The sequence below is a fragment of the Pseudopipra pipra genome, chromosome W, assembly GCF_036250125.1.
Source record: "Pseudopipra pipra isolate bDixPip1 chromosome W, bDixPip1.hap1, whole genome shotgun sequence".
Taxonomy (NCBI): Eukaryota; Metazoa; Chordata; class Aves; order Passeriformes; family Pipridae; genus Pseudopipra; species Pseudopipra pipra.
In genome coordinates this window covers 64,747,344-64,763,353 of record NC_087580.1, presented here as the reverse complement: position 1 = coordinate 64,763,353, position 16,010 = coordinate 64,747,344, and the positions used below count along the sequence as shown (strand labels likewise).

The window sequence follows — 16,010 nt, the reverse complement described above, 5'->3', positions numbered from 1 at the left end:
CCTGGAAGAAGACACCACCCCCCACCTGGCTACAACCTCCTTTCAGGTAGTTGTAGAGAGCAATAAGGTCCCCCCTGAGCCTCCTCTTCTCCAGGTTAAACAACCCCAGCTCCCTCAGCCACTACTCATAAGACTTGTGCTCCAGCCCCTTCCCCAGCTCCATTTCCTTCTTTGGACTTGCTCCAGCCCCTCAATTTCTTTCTTGCAGTGAGGGGCCCAAAACTGGACACAGGATTCAAGGTGTGGCCTCACCAGTGCCAAGTACAGAGGGACAATAACTTCCTCGGTTATGCTGGCCACACTATTGCTGATACAAGCTTTTGTATGTTTATATGTTTACTAAGGACAAACTCAATTACCCACCTTGGATGATGGAATTATCCTCCGTTTTGGTGGTTTTATCTGCTTCTGCTGGTTTTGGTGGGCAGTAACTGCCTGGTTATCCATAGATATAGTGGAGAGCTGTAACATTTTGCTAACAGCTGTAGAAGTGTCTACTGGTGATGGTTCGTGGAGTTTTACCTGGGAGGAGAAGGATTCCAGCCCAGGAGGAGAAACAGGGACTGCCTGTGTTTGTTGTTGCTGTCGCTGGGCCAGATGGCTCAGAACTGGGGAGGGTTCATGCTGGGATTTCAAGTCTGGTCAGTATTGGGAAAAAGAAATATCAAAATTAAAGCATTGAACTCTGTTATTCTTTTGCAACCGGACATGCCTGTCTCGTATTGGCCTTTTCAGCCACCAAAGCGCTTGCAACAAATGTGGGTAGAGCCCTTCCCAAATCTTCGTTCGCGAAGCCTAGCCATGAATGAACTCTGTTATTCATGCTTCTACCCTTTTTGAAAGAATGTGGGTGACTTGACACACTGGACAGCTAAGATTTTATAGAATGTGCAAGTCTTTCAGACATCACACGAGTTTCATATTTAATATTACCATTGTAATAATAAGGCCAACACCTGATCACAGAATCACAGAATTGATCAGGTTGGAAAAGACCTCCGAGAACATCAAGTCCAACCCTTGATCCAACACCGTCATGGTTACTAGACCATGGCAGTAATGCCACATCCAGTCTCATCTTAAAAACCTCCAGGGATGGAGAATCCACCACTTCCCTGGGCAGCCCATTCCAATGTCTGATTACTCTCTCTGTAAAAAATTTTTTCCTAATATTCAACCTAAACCTCCCCTGGCACGACTTAAGACCAAGCTCTTGACCTACTGCTGTTTGCCTGGGAGAAGAGACCGATGCCCACTTGGCTACAACTTCCTTTCAGGGAGTTATAGAGAGTGATGAGGTCTCCCCTGAGCCTCCTCTTCTCCAGGCTAAACAACCCCAGTTCCCTCAGCCACTCCTCATAGGACTTGTGCTCGAGTCCCTTCACCAGCCTCGTTGCTCTTCTCCGGACCTGCTCCAGCACCTCAATATCCTTCCTGAACTGAGAGGCCCAGAGCTGGACACAGCACTTTGAGGTGTGGCCTCACCAGCACTGAGTCCAGGGGAAGAATCACTTCCTTGGTCCTCCAGGCCACACTGTTCCTGAGCCAGGCCAGGATGCCATTGGCCTTCTTGGCCATCTGGGCATACTGCTGGCTCATGTTCAGCTTCATGTCAATATTCTCTACTTTAAATAAACAACTGTGGGCAAGTATTATTAAGAATCATAGAAATGTTTAGGTTGGAAAAGATGTCTAAGATCAAGTCCTACCGTTAACCCAGCATTGCCAGGTCCACAACTAAACCATGTCCCTAAGCACCACATCTACGTGGCTTTTAAATCCCTCCAGGAATGGTGACTATTCCAATGCTTGACAACCCTTTCTGTGAAAAAAGTTTTCCTACTATCCAGTCTAAATCTCCCCTAGTGCAACTTCAGTCCATTTCCTCTCATCTTGTCACTTGTTACCTGGAAGAAGACACCACCCCCCACCTGGCTACAACCTCCTTTCAGGTAGTTGTAGAGAGCAATAAGGTCCCCCCTGAGCCTCCTCTTCTCCAGGTTAAACAACCCCAGCTCCCTCAGCCACTACTCATAAGACTTGTGCTCCAGCCCCTTCCCCAGCTCCATTTCCTTCTTTGGACTTGCTCCAGCCCCTCAATTTCTTTCTTGCAGTGAGGGGCCCAAAACTGGACACAGGATTCAAGGTGTGGCCTCACCAGTGCCAAGTACAGAGGGACAATAACTTCCTCGGTTATGCTGGCCACACTATTGCTGATACAAGCCAGGATGCCATTGGCCTTCTTGGCCACTGGGCACACGCTGGCTCATGTTCAGCTGGCTGTCAATCCATGTCCTTTTCTGACAGGCAGCTTTCCAGCCACTCTGTCCCTGGCCTGTAGCACTGCATGGGGTTGTTGTGACCCAAGTGCAGGACCCAGCACTTGGCACTGTTGAACCTCATAGAATTGGCCTTGAACCATTGATTCAGCCTGTCCAGATCCCTCCTACCCTCTAGCAGATCAACACTCCCACCCAACCTGGCATTGTCTGCAAAGTTATGGACCCAGCCAACAGTGCACCTGCCCAACCTATGAGCAGTCAGTTTCCCCAGGAGAATATTGTGAGAGACAGTGTCAAAGGCTTTATTAAAGTCCAGATAGACACATCCACAGCCTTTCCCTCATCCCTGTACCTGGCGCATGATGGCACTCAAGATGATCTGCTCAGTGACCTTCCCCAGCACCAAGGTCAGGTTGACAGGCCTGAAGTTCCCCAAATCCTCCTTCCAACCCTTATTGTGGATGGGCATCACATTTGCTAAACTCCAGTCTTCAGGGACCTCCCTGGTTATCCAAGACTGCTCATAAATGATTGAAAGGGGCTTGGTGTGGCAGGAAGAATGTGACAAGGAATCATGGGAGTAGTAGTTTTCTGGGTTCTCACGCATGCTCAATCAATACTTGATTGTCATTGGTTGAAAGATCATGTGACATGTTTAAGCGCTGTATTTAAACCTAAGTGTTTTGAAATAAACTTAAATTCTGCTCTGGCATTCGTGTCTGAGTGAGGTTCGTGCCTTAAACAACACCTTATATGGCTGCCCGCATCGGGACAACAGCAGGTTACCAGGAACCAGGAGCAGCAAGCTCTGGGGAACCTGCCCAGAGGTGTCCATCTCACCAGGATTAAAAAGGAAAAAAGGAAGAATACAGCGCGCTGGATTATGATGCCTTAAGCCCCTAATGTTTTTTTATTTTTCTAGTATTGGTAAGCCTTATAAGTTTTATAAGTAGATTTTAAAAGCAGCAACCCTCCCTCCTTTGTCCCTTATCCCTTTCCCTTTCCCTCTAGCACCCTTGTTTACACATTCCTTAACCCTCTTACCCCCGAATCCAGTAGAAATGTTTAGTCTTTTGTCAAGGTGTCGTGGTTTGGACCTTGTTTTCCCCAGAGGCTGAAAAGTGGTAGACCCCAAGGGGTGGAAACCCTTGGAAGTTTTGAAATTTTGCCCAATGGGCGCTCCTGCAGAAATGTAAACATATCACAACCAGACCGGAAGAGAAGAGTTGTAGTTGGGTGGTTGTAGGAGAGGTGGCCATGTTGTGAGCCACGAGGTAGGGGCTCTGAGCCCCTTGGGGCCTCTGGCCCCCTCCCAGCCCCTGGCTGGGGGGCTGCAGGGACCTGGAACGGCGTGGAGCTGGGCTAGGTGCCTGTAGTTATGCTGGGAGATGTTTGTCTCCATGGGCGCAGTACAGCAGCCGACACTGGCCGGAGAAGGTGGCAGAGAGCCAGGAGATAAGACCTGAACTGAAGAAGCAGCAGAAACAACATGCAGCACTGCAGAGAAGACTCCTGGAAGACAGAGCCAGAAGAAAGAGAGCCAGCAGCTGAGAGACAGAGTTTGGGGTAAGACTGATACCAGATTCCCCAAAACTCCCTTGGAGACCCTCTTGGAGAAGAGGGACATGGACTCCTATTTTAGAGGAGCCTTGGAGTATGCAGCACGAGAGAGAGAGGAGCTAAGAAGCTCAGAGCGTCCCGGAGCTGGACCGGGACAGCCAGATGGAATGCAGGGGGAGTTGACCTTGGTTCCCCCCTTGCACTGCTGCCATGATGGCAGCCTGAGAGGCAGTGGCACAGAAGCCCTGCAAGAAGGAGCTGAGTCTCCTGGAGATACCAGACCGTCACGAAGACCCCCCTGTGTCTTCGTGATATGACGTGGTGATACGACCTTGTCTGGGGTTACGAAGTCCACGGAAGACCCCTCGGTTGAGGCGATGGGGCCGGGGGAGTTTGATACCTCCCTCGTGAGTGCTGGCAGAAAGCCAGCAATCAGCTGCTGCATGTGGAGAAGACAGACAGAACCTGCTGCCTCAGAAGATGCTGCTGCTGCTTAAGGACTGGAAGGGATCTGTCCTTCTTTCCCTCCTGGACTTTTATTTGGAGGGGAGAGGAGACCTGATCCACTGTAAATACTATATGTCATGGTAGGGATAGTGTGTGATCATGTGTATAATGTGATATGGTATTTATTTGTATAGTCATTGTAATATATTCCCTTTCCCCCACTTTGAGTCTGGTGTGTTTTGTCTGGAAAAGCCCATCTCACATTAGGTTGAGATGTGGGAGGGGGGGATGGAACTAGGGAATTGGATTTGGGGACTATCTCAAACCTTGACACAAGGCAAGGCCTAGATTGTTGGTAGAACAGCATATCAGGGCCTAAACCACAGAACACGGTCAAAAACTGGGTGACCATGTACCCTTTGTGCTCTGATGAAGATGAAGATGGGATGAATAGAGGGTCCCAAAACACACCCCAGACCCATTTTCAGGGGGTGGACCTGGGGCGGACCAGAGTAAAGGCCACAGGGTGGACACATCTGGGATTGGATGGATGGTATTATAAAATGTAACATCTCAGGCATGGCCGGCGCGCGTCTTGTAACATCTTAGCCTTGGCATAAAAAACCCTTTCTTATCTCACCCTTGATTAACTGCTCCAGAGATTTTTTCAGCACCTAACTCCCACTGAAATAGAAAATGAAATAAAATTTAGCTATTTAGCTATGTAAGTGTGACTTTGCAAAATGTAAAACTGCTTAAAAGTTTCTGCCCAAACTGTGGGCAATTAAGATAACAATAGCTTAGAGAATAAGGAAGGCTTTTTAGAACGTAGAGAGGGGTGGGGAACCCGAAACTGTTTGAAATGATAAAACTTTATGTAACTACTCTATAATGGTAAGAATAGGAGGTAAAAACTAAGTGTCTATTTAGATAAGGCAGACTGCAAAAAGAGTGTGTGCATAGATAATTTTAAACTTGCTACTTTCGAACTGTATAAAAAGCTATGGTATTTCTTGGCTCAGCGGAGTGCACTGGGGAGAACACCTGCTCCTTTGCATTCCCCGGCCGTAATAAAAGTGCTTTTCAGATTGTTCAAAGGTTTCTTTGAATCAATTTGGCACCCCAGATGGGACTGATCTCTGCTCGCCGGTGAGGACCCTCCGGAACCAGGGACCCTCTGCGCACCCCGGGACGTTACTCCAGTGAGGCTCCCTGGGCTCCGCTGGATCACCACGGGAGTAGATGAAGACCCTGTGCACAGGTATACAAATTTTAAAGCACTCTTTTATTTTTCCCTAGGGTGTTGGGAAGGAAACCATAAATCGTACGCTGGTTTTTTTTGTTTTTTTTTTTAGGGCTCTAAGCTTGCTAGCGCTCCCGGTCGCCCGCGCAGGGCCGCTCCCCCCAGTCCCGCGCGGCCCAGGGCCGCCCCCGGTCCCCTGGTCCCCTCCCCCCCAGCGAGGAAAGGAGAGAGGGAGCTTCACGGGCGTGGCTTTGTGCCCTCGTGAGAAAGGAGAGAGAGGAGAGTGGAAGCCTCGGAGCACACAGAGGTTTGCCGGTCTGGTTTGGGGAGGGGGGGGGAAGGTGAAGGGTACCAGGCAGGTTGTGGGGGTCCTCGGACTGGAGGGTGGTCAGGTAAGTAGTGCGTGGGAAGATATGAGGTAACACGGTGGGGGGAGGACAAGATCAGGGTGGATAATAGTTTCCTCTGGGGCTTGGAGATCTTGGCCAGGCTGGGGCCTGGAGAGGTCCTCGAGCCCTAGGTGGGTACGGTGGCCAGAACAGTATTGTTCGTTTGTTTGTTTATGGCTCACCTGTGGTTACTGCCCAGGTTTGGTATGTCCTGGATATATTTGTTACATCCTGAAAGGGTGGTCAGGACAAAGGGCTGATCTTGGGTGTTTCCCTGGGATTGAATATAGACAGATGGCAGAAAACTAGGTAGTGTAAGACTTGCCCTAATCGTTTTAATAATAGGAGCGCAGCCTGTGTACCCCTATGTGGTTGCGAGCTATGCTGGCAATGGTACATGCCTTCGGTAGGGTCTCCCATGCCAGACAGGTCAAAACTGTAGGGTTGGATACAATAAATCTGTGGGCAGGATGAGCTCATTAGCCTTCTGGCAGTCATCCTAGGAGAAGGACAACTCTAATCTCAAACCCAGGCAGATGGAGCTCGCTTAGCCCTGTAAGGCCATCCATCTAAGAGAAGGTCACTCTAATCAAACCTACAACCTGAGGATCTCGTTGCCACCGTCCAAGCTCACTCGGCCCTGGCAGATGAACCTCAGGATTAAAGGGTGGGTTCAGTTCCGCGCATGCTGCATCTCACCGAAAAATCCATTGCGCAGGCTTGAAGGCTTTACCCACATGCAAAAAGCCCTGTAGCGACGAGCGCGGGTCAAAACGGCAGGTGAAAGGGGCACTGGCAGCCGCAGACTCAACCCTGCATACAGGTGGTTCAGGATATTGGTCATTTGAGACTGACCGGAGATGACAGTCTCTTGGGGCAGCACCCTGAACGACAAAGCAGCCTTATCAAGGACAGCACTGCTTGCTCCACTCGGAGAGGGGCCTAGAAAAGGTGGCCTAAACAAAGCTCATCTCCACCTTCACCCGGTTGGTTAACCGCAGGCCAACGGGCATCTTCTTCCAATGCGGTCGCACAAAGATCAAAAGACAAAGGCACGCACCTGTCTCCAAAGGTGTACCTAAATTAACTCTAGCGTGTTGGAACATCAGAACCATGCTCGATTCTGCAGATAGCGGACGTCCTGAGCGATGTTCCGCCCTAATTGCCCATGAACTGGCTTGTCTCAACATCGACAGTGAAGTTCGCCTTCATGAAGAAGGCAGCCTCAGAGAACATGGTGCCGGTTACACACTCTTTTGGTCAGGTAAACCCAGAACCGAAAAACATCTCTCAGGTGTCGGCTTCATGATCAAAAACTCTATTCTTCCCAAATTCGAAAATCTGCTGACAGGTCACTCTGACCGCATTATCTCCCTACGCCTTCCACTCCACAACAACCAACACGTCGTCCTCTTTAGTATATACGCCCCAACTCTCCAAGATGACCCTGCTGAAAAAGACAAATTTTACACTGACCTGCGCCGCCTTACCCAAAAGGTGCCTGCAGATGATAAGATCATTATCCTTGGTGATTTCAACGCCAGAGTAGGAAAGAATTTTGATGCCTGGAAAGGAATATTAGGCAAGCATGGTGTTGGAAACTGCAACGATAATGGTCGACTCCTGCTAGAATTCTGTGCAGAGCAACAGCTCACCATCACTAACACTATCTTTCAGCAGAAAGATAGTCTGAAGACAACCTGGATGCACCCCAGATCTAAGCATTGGCACCTCATCGATTATGTCCTGGTGTGACGGAGAGATGTCCGCGATGTCCTCCATACCCACGTGATGCCCAGTGCAGAATGCCAAACAGACCATCGGCTTGTGCGCTGTAAACTCAACTTTAATCTCAAAGTCAAACCTAAAAGGGGCAGTATCCCAAGGAGGAGACTCCAAGTTAAAAATCTCCAATCAACCACAGTTAGAGACAGTTTCCAGGCAAACCTTCAAACTAGGCTTGAAAACCATTCCACAGATTCTGCAGATTCCTCTCCTGAAACAATTTGGCGCAATATTAAGAACAGCATCCTGCAATCCTCTGAAGAATCCTTAGAGTTCTCCCTCAAGAAGAACAAGGACTGGTTTGATGAAAACAATCAAGAAATCCAGGACTTGTTGAGGAAGAAGAGAACCGCCCACCAAGCACACCTTGCACTGCCATCCTGTCATGCAAGAAAAACAGCCTTTCGTCTCGCATGCAGCAAGCTCCAACAGAAACTCCATGACATCCAGAACAAGTGGTGGACCGATCTAGCTGAAAAAACTCAATTATGCGCAGATACAGGTGATCATAAAGGTTTCTATGAGGCCTTGAAAACAGCATACGGGTCTACATACCAGGTACAAAGCCCTCTACTCAGCGCGGATGGTCAAACGCTTCTGACAGATGAAACCTCCATTCTGAATCGATGGTCTGAACACTTTCAGACTCTTTTCAGTACCAACCGCGTAGACCAAGACTCAGCAATTCAGTCCATCACACAACAACCAGTAAAGTATGAATTGGATACTGCTCCCACTTTAGGAGAAACCCTCAAGGCCATACAGCAGGTGAAAATCGTCAAGGTAGCTGGGATTGATGGAATTCCACCTGAAATCTGGAAACATGGGGGCCTTGCACTCCACACGAAATTTCATGAGTTTGTGGTGCGCTGTTGGGAACTCGGCGAACTACCATCTGACCTTTGTGATGCAGTCATCATCACTTTGTATAAGAAGAAAGGAATTAAATCTGACTGCTCAAACTACCGTGGTATTACTCTACTCTCCATTGCTGGCAAAATCCTGGCTAGAATACTCTTGAACAGACTAATACCCGCTATAGCAGAAGGAATCCTTCCTGAAAGTCAGTCTGGTTACAGAGCCAACAGGAGTACCACAGACATGGTATTCGTTCTCAGACAACTGCAAGAGAAGTGTAGGGAACAGAACAAAGGTCTCTATGTAACCTTTGTCGACCTCACCAAGGCTTTTGATACTGTGAGCAGAAAAGGTCTGTGGCAGATTTTGGAATGTGTAGGATGTCCCCCCAAGTTCCTTAAAATGATCATCTCACTCTACGAGGATCAACACGGTCAAGTCAGATATGGCAATGCACTTTCTGAGCCCTTTTCAATTAAGAATGGTGTAAAACAAGGCTGCGTTCTCGCTCCTACCCTATTCACAGTCTTCTTTAGCATGATGCTCCAAACGGCCATGGCAGATCTCAATGATCAGGATGGTATCTACATTCGATATCATACTGATGGAAGCCTATTCAATCTAAGGCGTCTGAAGGCCCACACTAAGACCTTAAACCATCTTGTCCGGGAGCTGCTTTATGCTGATGATGCCGCCCTTGTCGCCCACACAGAAGCAGCTCTGCAGCGTTTAACATCCTGCTTTGCAGATGCTGCTGAGCTCTTTGGGCTGGAAATCAGCTTGAAGAAGACAGAGGTCCTCCATCAACCTGCACCTCAGGAAGTCCCCCATCATCCCCACATCACCATTGGCCAATCAGAACTCAAATCAGTCCAACAGTTTAACTACCTAGGTAGCCTCATCTCCTTGGATGGTAAGATCGACGGAGAGATAGACAACAGGTTAGCAAAGGCATATAGTGCTTTTGGAAAACTCCACAAAAGAGTATGGTGTAATAAACACTTGAAGAAAAGTACCAAGATCAGTGTTTACAGAGCCATAGTGCTGTCTACTCTCTTGTATGGTTCCAAATCATGGGTCATCTACCGCCACCACCTGCGTCTCCTAGAATGCTTCCATCAACGCTGCCTCCGAACAATCTTAAACATCCACTGGTCAGATTATGTGACCAATACATCTGTTCTAGAGCAAGCAGCAGTTACAAGTATAGAAGCCATGTTGATGAGAACACAGCTGCAATGGGCAGGGCACATCTCAAGGATGAAGGACCACCACCTCCCTAAGATCTTGCTTTACGGTGAACTTGCCACTGGCTGCCACAAGAAAAGATACAAGGACTCCCTGAAACAACACCTCAGCCTTGGCCATATTGATCACCATAACTGGTCTACTCTGGCCTCAAATTGGGAGGCCTGGAGACACACCATCTATAACGCAACTGTCTCCTTTGAGAACACACGCAGGATCACTCTCAAGGAGAAAAGGCAACGCAGAAAGAACCGCGTTCTGCAGAATATATCATCTAAAGAGTCTTTCTACTGTGCCTTTTGCAATCAGATATGTCTATCTCGTATTGGCCTCATAAGTCACCAACGTGCCTGTAACAAATGTGGATAGAGTCTTCCCAAATCTTGGTTCGCGAAGCCCAGCCATGAAGCTTGCTAGCAGCTAACAAGAGCAACACCCTTTTAATAGTAGGTTCGAGTCCTACCAGGAGGATGCATAGGCTTTGATTGTGAGTTAAAGTCTCACCAAAGCTATACCAAATTCCTCGGGCTAAAAGGAATTTTGGGCAGAGGGTTGCATCCTTCTGACTATGGGTTAACAGTCCCATTAGAGGGTGGCATAGGTTTTTGATTGTGAGTTAAAATCTCACTGAAGGTATACCAAATTCCTCAGTCTAAGAGGATTTGGAAAGAGGTACAAATGTTTTTGGGTTTACCATTGTGGCTAGATTTGGGACTTGGTTTTGGAATTGCGATTATTATAAGTTCGGTAATATATCTGGGTTTGTTTTAAACCATCTGTCTGTGTTCCATGTGTTTGCTGAATTGTATTGTTTGCTTTTGTCTGTGAGTATTGTCTCTTATGTCATAAAATTACTGTTATATGTTAAGTAAGCAAATATTGGGAAATTATATTTGTTTTCATATATGTTACTGGTTTTCTCCTAACCATGGTAAAAGGACTACCTTCGTGTGTTTACGGGAGAAAGTGGTTTTGTGGTTTTATGGTTTTAGGCAGAACCTTAACACTCATTGTTTGCAGGAATTGAGCCAGGAAATTTGCTGGCCGCTTGCAGATGCCACAAACTCCAGGGCTGACAACCTCTGAAAGTGCAAACCCATATCTTTGCTCAATTTGTAAAATTGTTCACCTCATGCTTGTAATCTGTGTTAAATGTTGGCAATTTTGGCGTGTTAGGGGCGAGAGTGGCATTAGGAGATCTTAACATTGAAATGGTTAAGTTTAGATACGGTAACAAAATCTGCAGGTAAAATAAGGCGAAAAGGAATAAAAGGTGGTTCTTTTCTCATTAATACTTAGATTGTGAGATTGTTACCTTGTATCAATAAGTGTGGAGTGTGGCTATTTTGCGAACACCTAAGAAAGGAGTTTCTTATTGTCAGACTGAGGATTGCTACCCGACAGGAGATACTTGAACAAGTTAACAGGGCTGACTCAGAACTTTCCTGCCTCAAAGCTGGTGTGGTGTGTGTATGGTGTGTGTTGAAAGTGTATAACTAAAATTTGCAGATAACCACGAGTTTGCATCTGTGCAAAGGGCATGACTAGAAACAGGCCAAAGCAAAAGCTAAAAATGGGAAACCAGCAAGGAAAACAAGAGGTTGATAAAAGCCCATTAGGATGTGTTTTAGCACACTGGAAAGAAATTGGGGAATCCCAGGGTGGGATTACTAACAAGAAAACTCTAATCAAATATTGTTCAGAATGGTGGCCCCTCTATAAACTAGAGGAAGGAGCAAAGTGGCCAAAGCACGGATCATTAGACTATAATATTTTACTACAGTTAATGTTGTTTTTGCTAAGGCATGGAAGATGGAATGAGGTGGTTTATGCCGATATGTTCTTTTCATTGAGGGAACACCCAGAATGGCAGAGGGAGTGTGGCATTAATTTAGCCCCACGATACCCGTTTGTTCTAACATTAGAGAAAGAGAATTTAAAACAAGGTATAGGAGAGCTCAAAAGGTGTTGTTCAGCCTGCTCAATAGGACAGAGATGTTTGAAATATACCAACAGGGAATTAGAAAGTGGAATTGAGGATTATGTAAGTCCCTTTGGAGAAAGGGCAAATGAAATAGCCGAAGGAGGGGCTTCTGCCCCCCCCCCTCAGGACCAAACAGTGAATTGTCCGCATCTTCAAGACAGCAGGGGAGGGAAAGAGACGGAGAAAGGGGAAGAAGGGAAATCTCCTACTCCCCATCCTTATCTCCCCTGAGCAGGTGGACACACAGTAAAACGAGAGCAAAATCTGTCTCCCCACACACAGAGGTCAGGCCGACTATACAAGCCCCTTTAAAAGAGAAGCTGCAGGACCGCAAGGGCCTATAAAACTTAATTTCTCTATGGGAGATTTAGAAAATTGGAAGAATATTGCTCATAAATATAGAGATGACCCAGTTGGGGTAGGAAAGAAATTTAAAGCATATGTTAAGGCTCTGGATCCTGACTGGGAAGATATCGATCTGATGTTGGATGCTTTGACAGAAACTGAAAAAGAGTTAGTTTTAAAAGCAGCAAGGACATATGCACAAACCAAGTTAGCAGCTGGAGATGATTTGAATTTCTATTTCCCACGAGATAAACCACATTGGGACTATAACAACCCTGACCATTATCAAATTCTCCAGAGATAGCAGGGATGGGTGGCTCACGGAATAGAAAATGCAGTTCCCAAAGCTGTAAACTGGGGTTCTCTTTATGCAGTAAAACAAAACATTGGAGAAACCCCCACTGAATTTATAGATCGATTAAAGGAAGCAATGTGAACTTACACCACCTTAGACCCATCAGGGGACCAGGGCCAACAGTAGCTAATTTCACTGTTTTTGGGTCAATCTTCAGATGACATTAGGCGCAAACTACAAAAATTAAAAGCTGAAGATCAGAGAAATATTGAAAAACTAATTGAAGAAGCGTGGCGGGTATACAGGAACCGGGAAGGGGTAGAAAGACAGAAATTAGGTAAAACTATCACAAAGGCAACCATCGCCGCCCTGGATAAAAGAGACCATCGCTCTAGGAGACCTGGACGGCACCCTGGAAGTAGTGACCATCAGAAGTTGAGCCCAAACCAATGTGTAATTTGTAAAGAAGATGGACATTGGAAAAGAGAATGCCCTCAAAGGAAGCAAAAACCTATTTTAATGGCAGAATTGGACCAGGATTAACAGGGACCGAGGGGTTTGCCCTCAGGGATCCCTTGGTTACAATGGAACTGGGGAAAAATAAACATAAAATAGAATTTTTAGTAGATACTGGAGCAACATTCTCTGTGTTAAATCAGGAATTAGGCATTATGGATGATGTATCTTTGAATGTGATAAGAGTCACTGGTCAAGTTGAAAAAGTATCTTTTATGAAACCACTAAGTTTTAAATTAGGTAAGACTTTAGGTATACATAAATTCCTTTATATGCTTCATGCACCTAAATCACTTTTGGGAAGGGATCTATTAGAAAAATTGAATGCAGAAATTAGGTTCAACAATGGAGATATGCAAACTAAAGTAAAAGAAAATGAATTAATCGAAATTTTAAGTCTTGCTCTAATCCAGCCACAGATATCGGGAGAAGTACCACCAGCAATCTATGACCAAATCTACCCTGGGGTTTGGGCTGATGGGACCCCAGGAAGGGCCAGACACGCTCAACCTGTAACAGTAAGATTAAAACCTGGGACACGGCCGGTAAGAATTAAACAATATCCTCTCAAACTAGAAGATAGAAAAGGAATTAAAGAAATAATTGACAATTTTATCAAATTTGTTTTACTATTTGAATGTAAATCAGAATTTAACACACCTATTTTGCCAGTCTGTAAACCAGATGGCAAGAGCTATCGGCTAGTTCAAGACCTCAGGGCTATTAATAAAATTGTTGAAGAGCTCCACCCAGTGGTAGCTAACCCATATACACTTTTAACTAAACTAAAAAATGAATATGTCTGGTTTTCTGTTTTAGATTTAAAAGATGCCTTTTTCTGCTTGCCTATGGACCCTAAAATTCAAAAATGTTTTGCCTTTGAATGGGAAAACCCAGATACAGGAAGACGATCACAGCTCACATGGACTGTTCTTCCACAAGGATATAAAAACAGTCCAACCATTTTTGGAGACCAGCTTGCCAAAGATCTTGAAGAATGGACTGCACCTTCAGACAGTAGAGTCCTCTTGCAGTATGTAGATGATTTATTAATTGCAACCAAGACATGGGAGGAATGTGAAAGCTGGACTGTGACCTTATTAAACTTTCTGGGGATGAAAGGATATAAAGTATCTAAAAATAAAGCCCAGATTGTCAAGAAAGAAGTTACTTATCTAGGATATGAAATCTCAGGAGGACAACGTCGACTTGGACCAGAAAGAAAAGAAGCCATCTGTAAAATACCTTTGCCCCAGACTCCGAAAGAGCTCCGCACATTTTTGGGAATGACTGGCTGGTGTAGGCTTTGGATCTACAAATATGGACTAATAGTCAAACCTCTATACCAGATTCTACAGGATGGGGATCAACAATTAGCATGGACTGGAGAAGCTAAGAAAGCCTTCCATCGGCTTAAGAAGGAACTGATGCAGGCACCTGCACTGGGCCTCCCAGATGTAACGAAACCTTTTTTGCTCTTTTCGCATGAAAGGCAGGGAATTGCACTGGGAGTCCTGGCCCAGCAGGTCAGACAATATCGCCGAGCAGTGGCATACTTCTCTAAACTATTAGATGAAGTGAGCAAAAGATGGCCAGGATGTCTGAGGGCCGTAGTTGCAGTAGTACTGAACATACAAGAAGCCTGAAAGTTCACAATGGGACAGAAAATGACTGTTCTAGTGTCACACGTGGTTTCAGCAGTGCTTGAACAGAAAGGCAGTCACTGGCTCTCGCCCTCCAGGTTTCTCAAATACCAAGCCACTCTAGTAGAACAAGATGATGTTGAAATCATCACCACTAACATCATAAATCCAGCAACATTCTTATCAAGTTCAACAACCACAGAGGAACCGGTGTATCATGATTGCATTGAAACAATTGAAGCAACATATTCCAGCCGACCGGACTTGAAAGATACACCACTGCCCCAGGCAGAAATGTGGTTCACCGACAGAAGCAGATATATGAAAGATGGAATCCGCAAAGCTGGTTATGCGATAACAACCACAGATCACATCATTGAAGCACAAGCACTCTTTGCTGGCACCTCTGCACAAAAAGCAGAAATAATAGCCCTTACCAGAGCATTGCAACTAGGAGAAGGAAAAGACATTAATATTTGGACGGACTCAAAGTATGCCTTCGGGGTAGTTCATGCTCATGGAGCAGTGTGGAAAGAAAGAGGGTTACTCACATCACAAGGAAAACAGATAAAGTACACAGAAGAAATCTTAAAATTACTTGAAGCTGTCCAGTTACCGAAAAAACTTGCTATTATGCATTGTAGAAGACATCAAAAAGGGAATACAGACCAAGAAAAAGGCAATAGATTGGCAGATCAAGAGGCGAAAAAGGCAGCAGAAAATGGCCAGGTAGAACTTGCCTCCCTAGTTCCTGATGGCAAAATCATAGAGGTAAGCCCTAATGTATCATATTCAAAGGAGGACTTAAAATTAATAAAAGATCAGCAAGCTCAATGCAAAGGTAACGTACTACTTAGAAACAGGAAAAATAGTGGTACCTGAAAGGGTACTATGGAAAGTTGTACAGGCAGAACATAACAAAACTCATTGGGGGACAGATGCACTACACAAATACCTAAGGAAACAAATTATAGGACGAAATTTATACACTACAATAATCCAGGTTACTAAACAATGCAAGACTTGCCTTCAAAATAATCCTCACACAACCAATAAAATCGAGATAGGAACAATTGACAAATGTAATCTCCCAGGGCAACACTGGCAGATAGATTTCTCTGAGTTGCCTAGGAAAGGAGGTTACAGATACCTGTTGGTTTTGACAGATACTTTCTCAAATTGGCCAGAGGCTTTCCCGACCCAAAGCAATAAGGCTCGAGAAGTTGTCAAGGTACTACTTAATGACATTATCCCCAGGTTTGGAGTACCTGACATCATCTCCTCGGACAGAGGACCACATTTTGTAGCTAGCATAATACAAAGAATTAGCAGCATTCTGCAAATCAATTGGCAATTACACACTCCATATCTACCACAGGCAAGTGGTCAGGTGGAGAAAATGAATCATTTGATAA

The 16,010-nt window shown here is 45.7% G+C and overlaps 1 protein-coding gene across 2 annotated transcripts in view; it reads right to left on the bottom strand.

Annotated features, from left to right (window-relative positions):
• Positions 1-16,010, bottom strand: part of LOC135404386 (ubiquitin-associated protein 2-like) — a 203,776-nt gene that overhangs the window by 62,812 nt on the left and 124,954 nt on the right. For both annotated transcript variants that reach the window (XM_064639113.1, XM_064639112.1), the window contains one exon: positions 364-638. In XM_064639113.1, the coding sequence (XP_064495183.1) occupies positions 364-638 (275 nt within the window). The remainder of the gene's footprint in view (positions 1-363; positions 639-16,010) is intronic.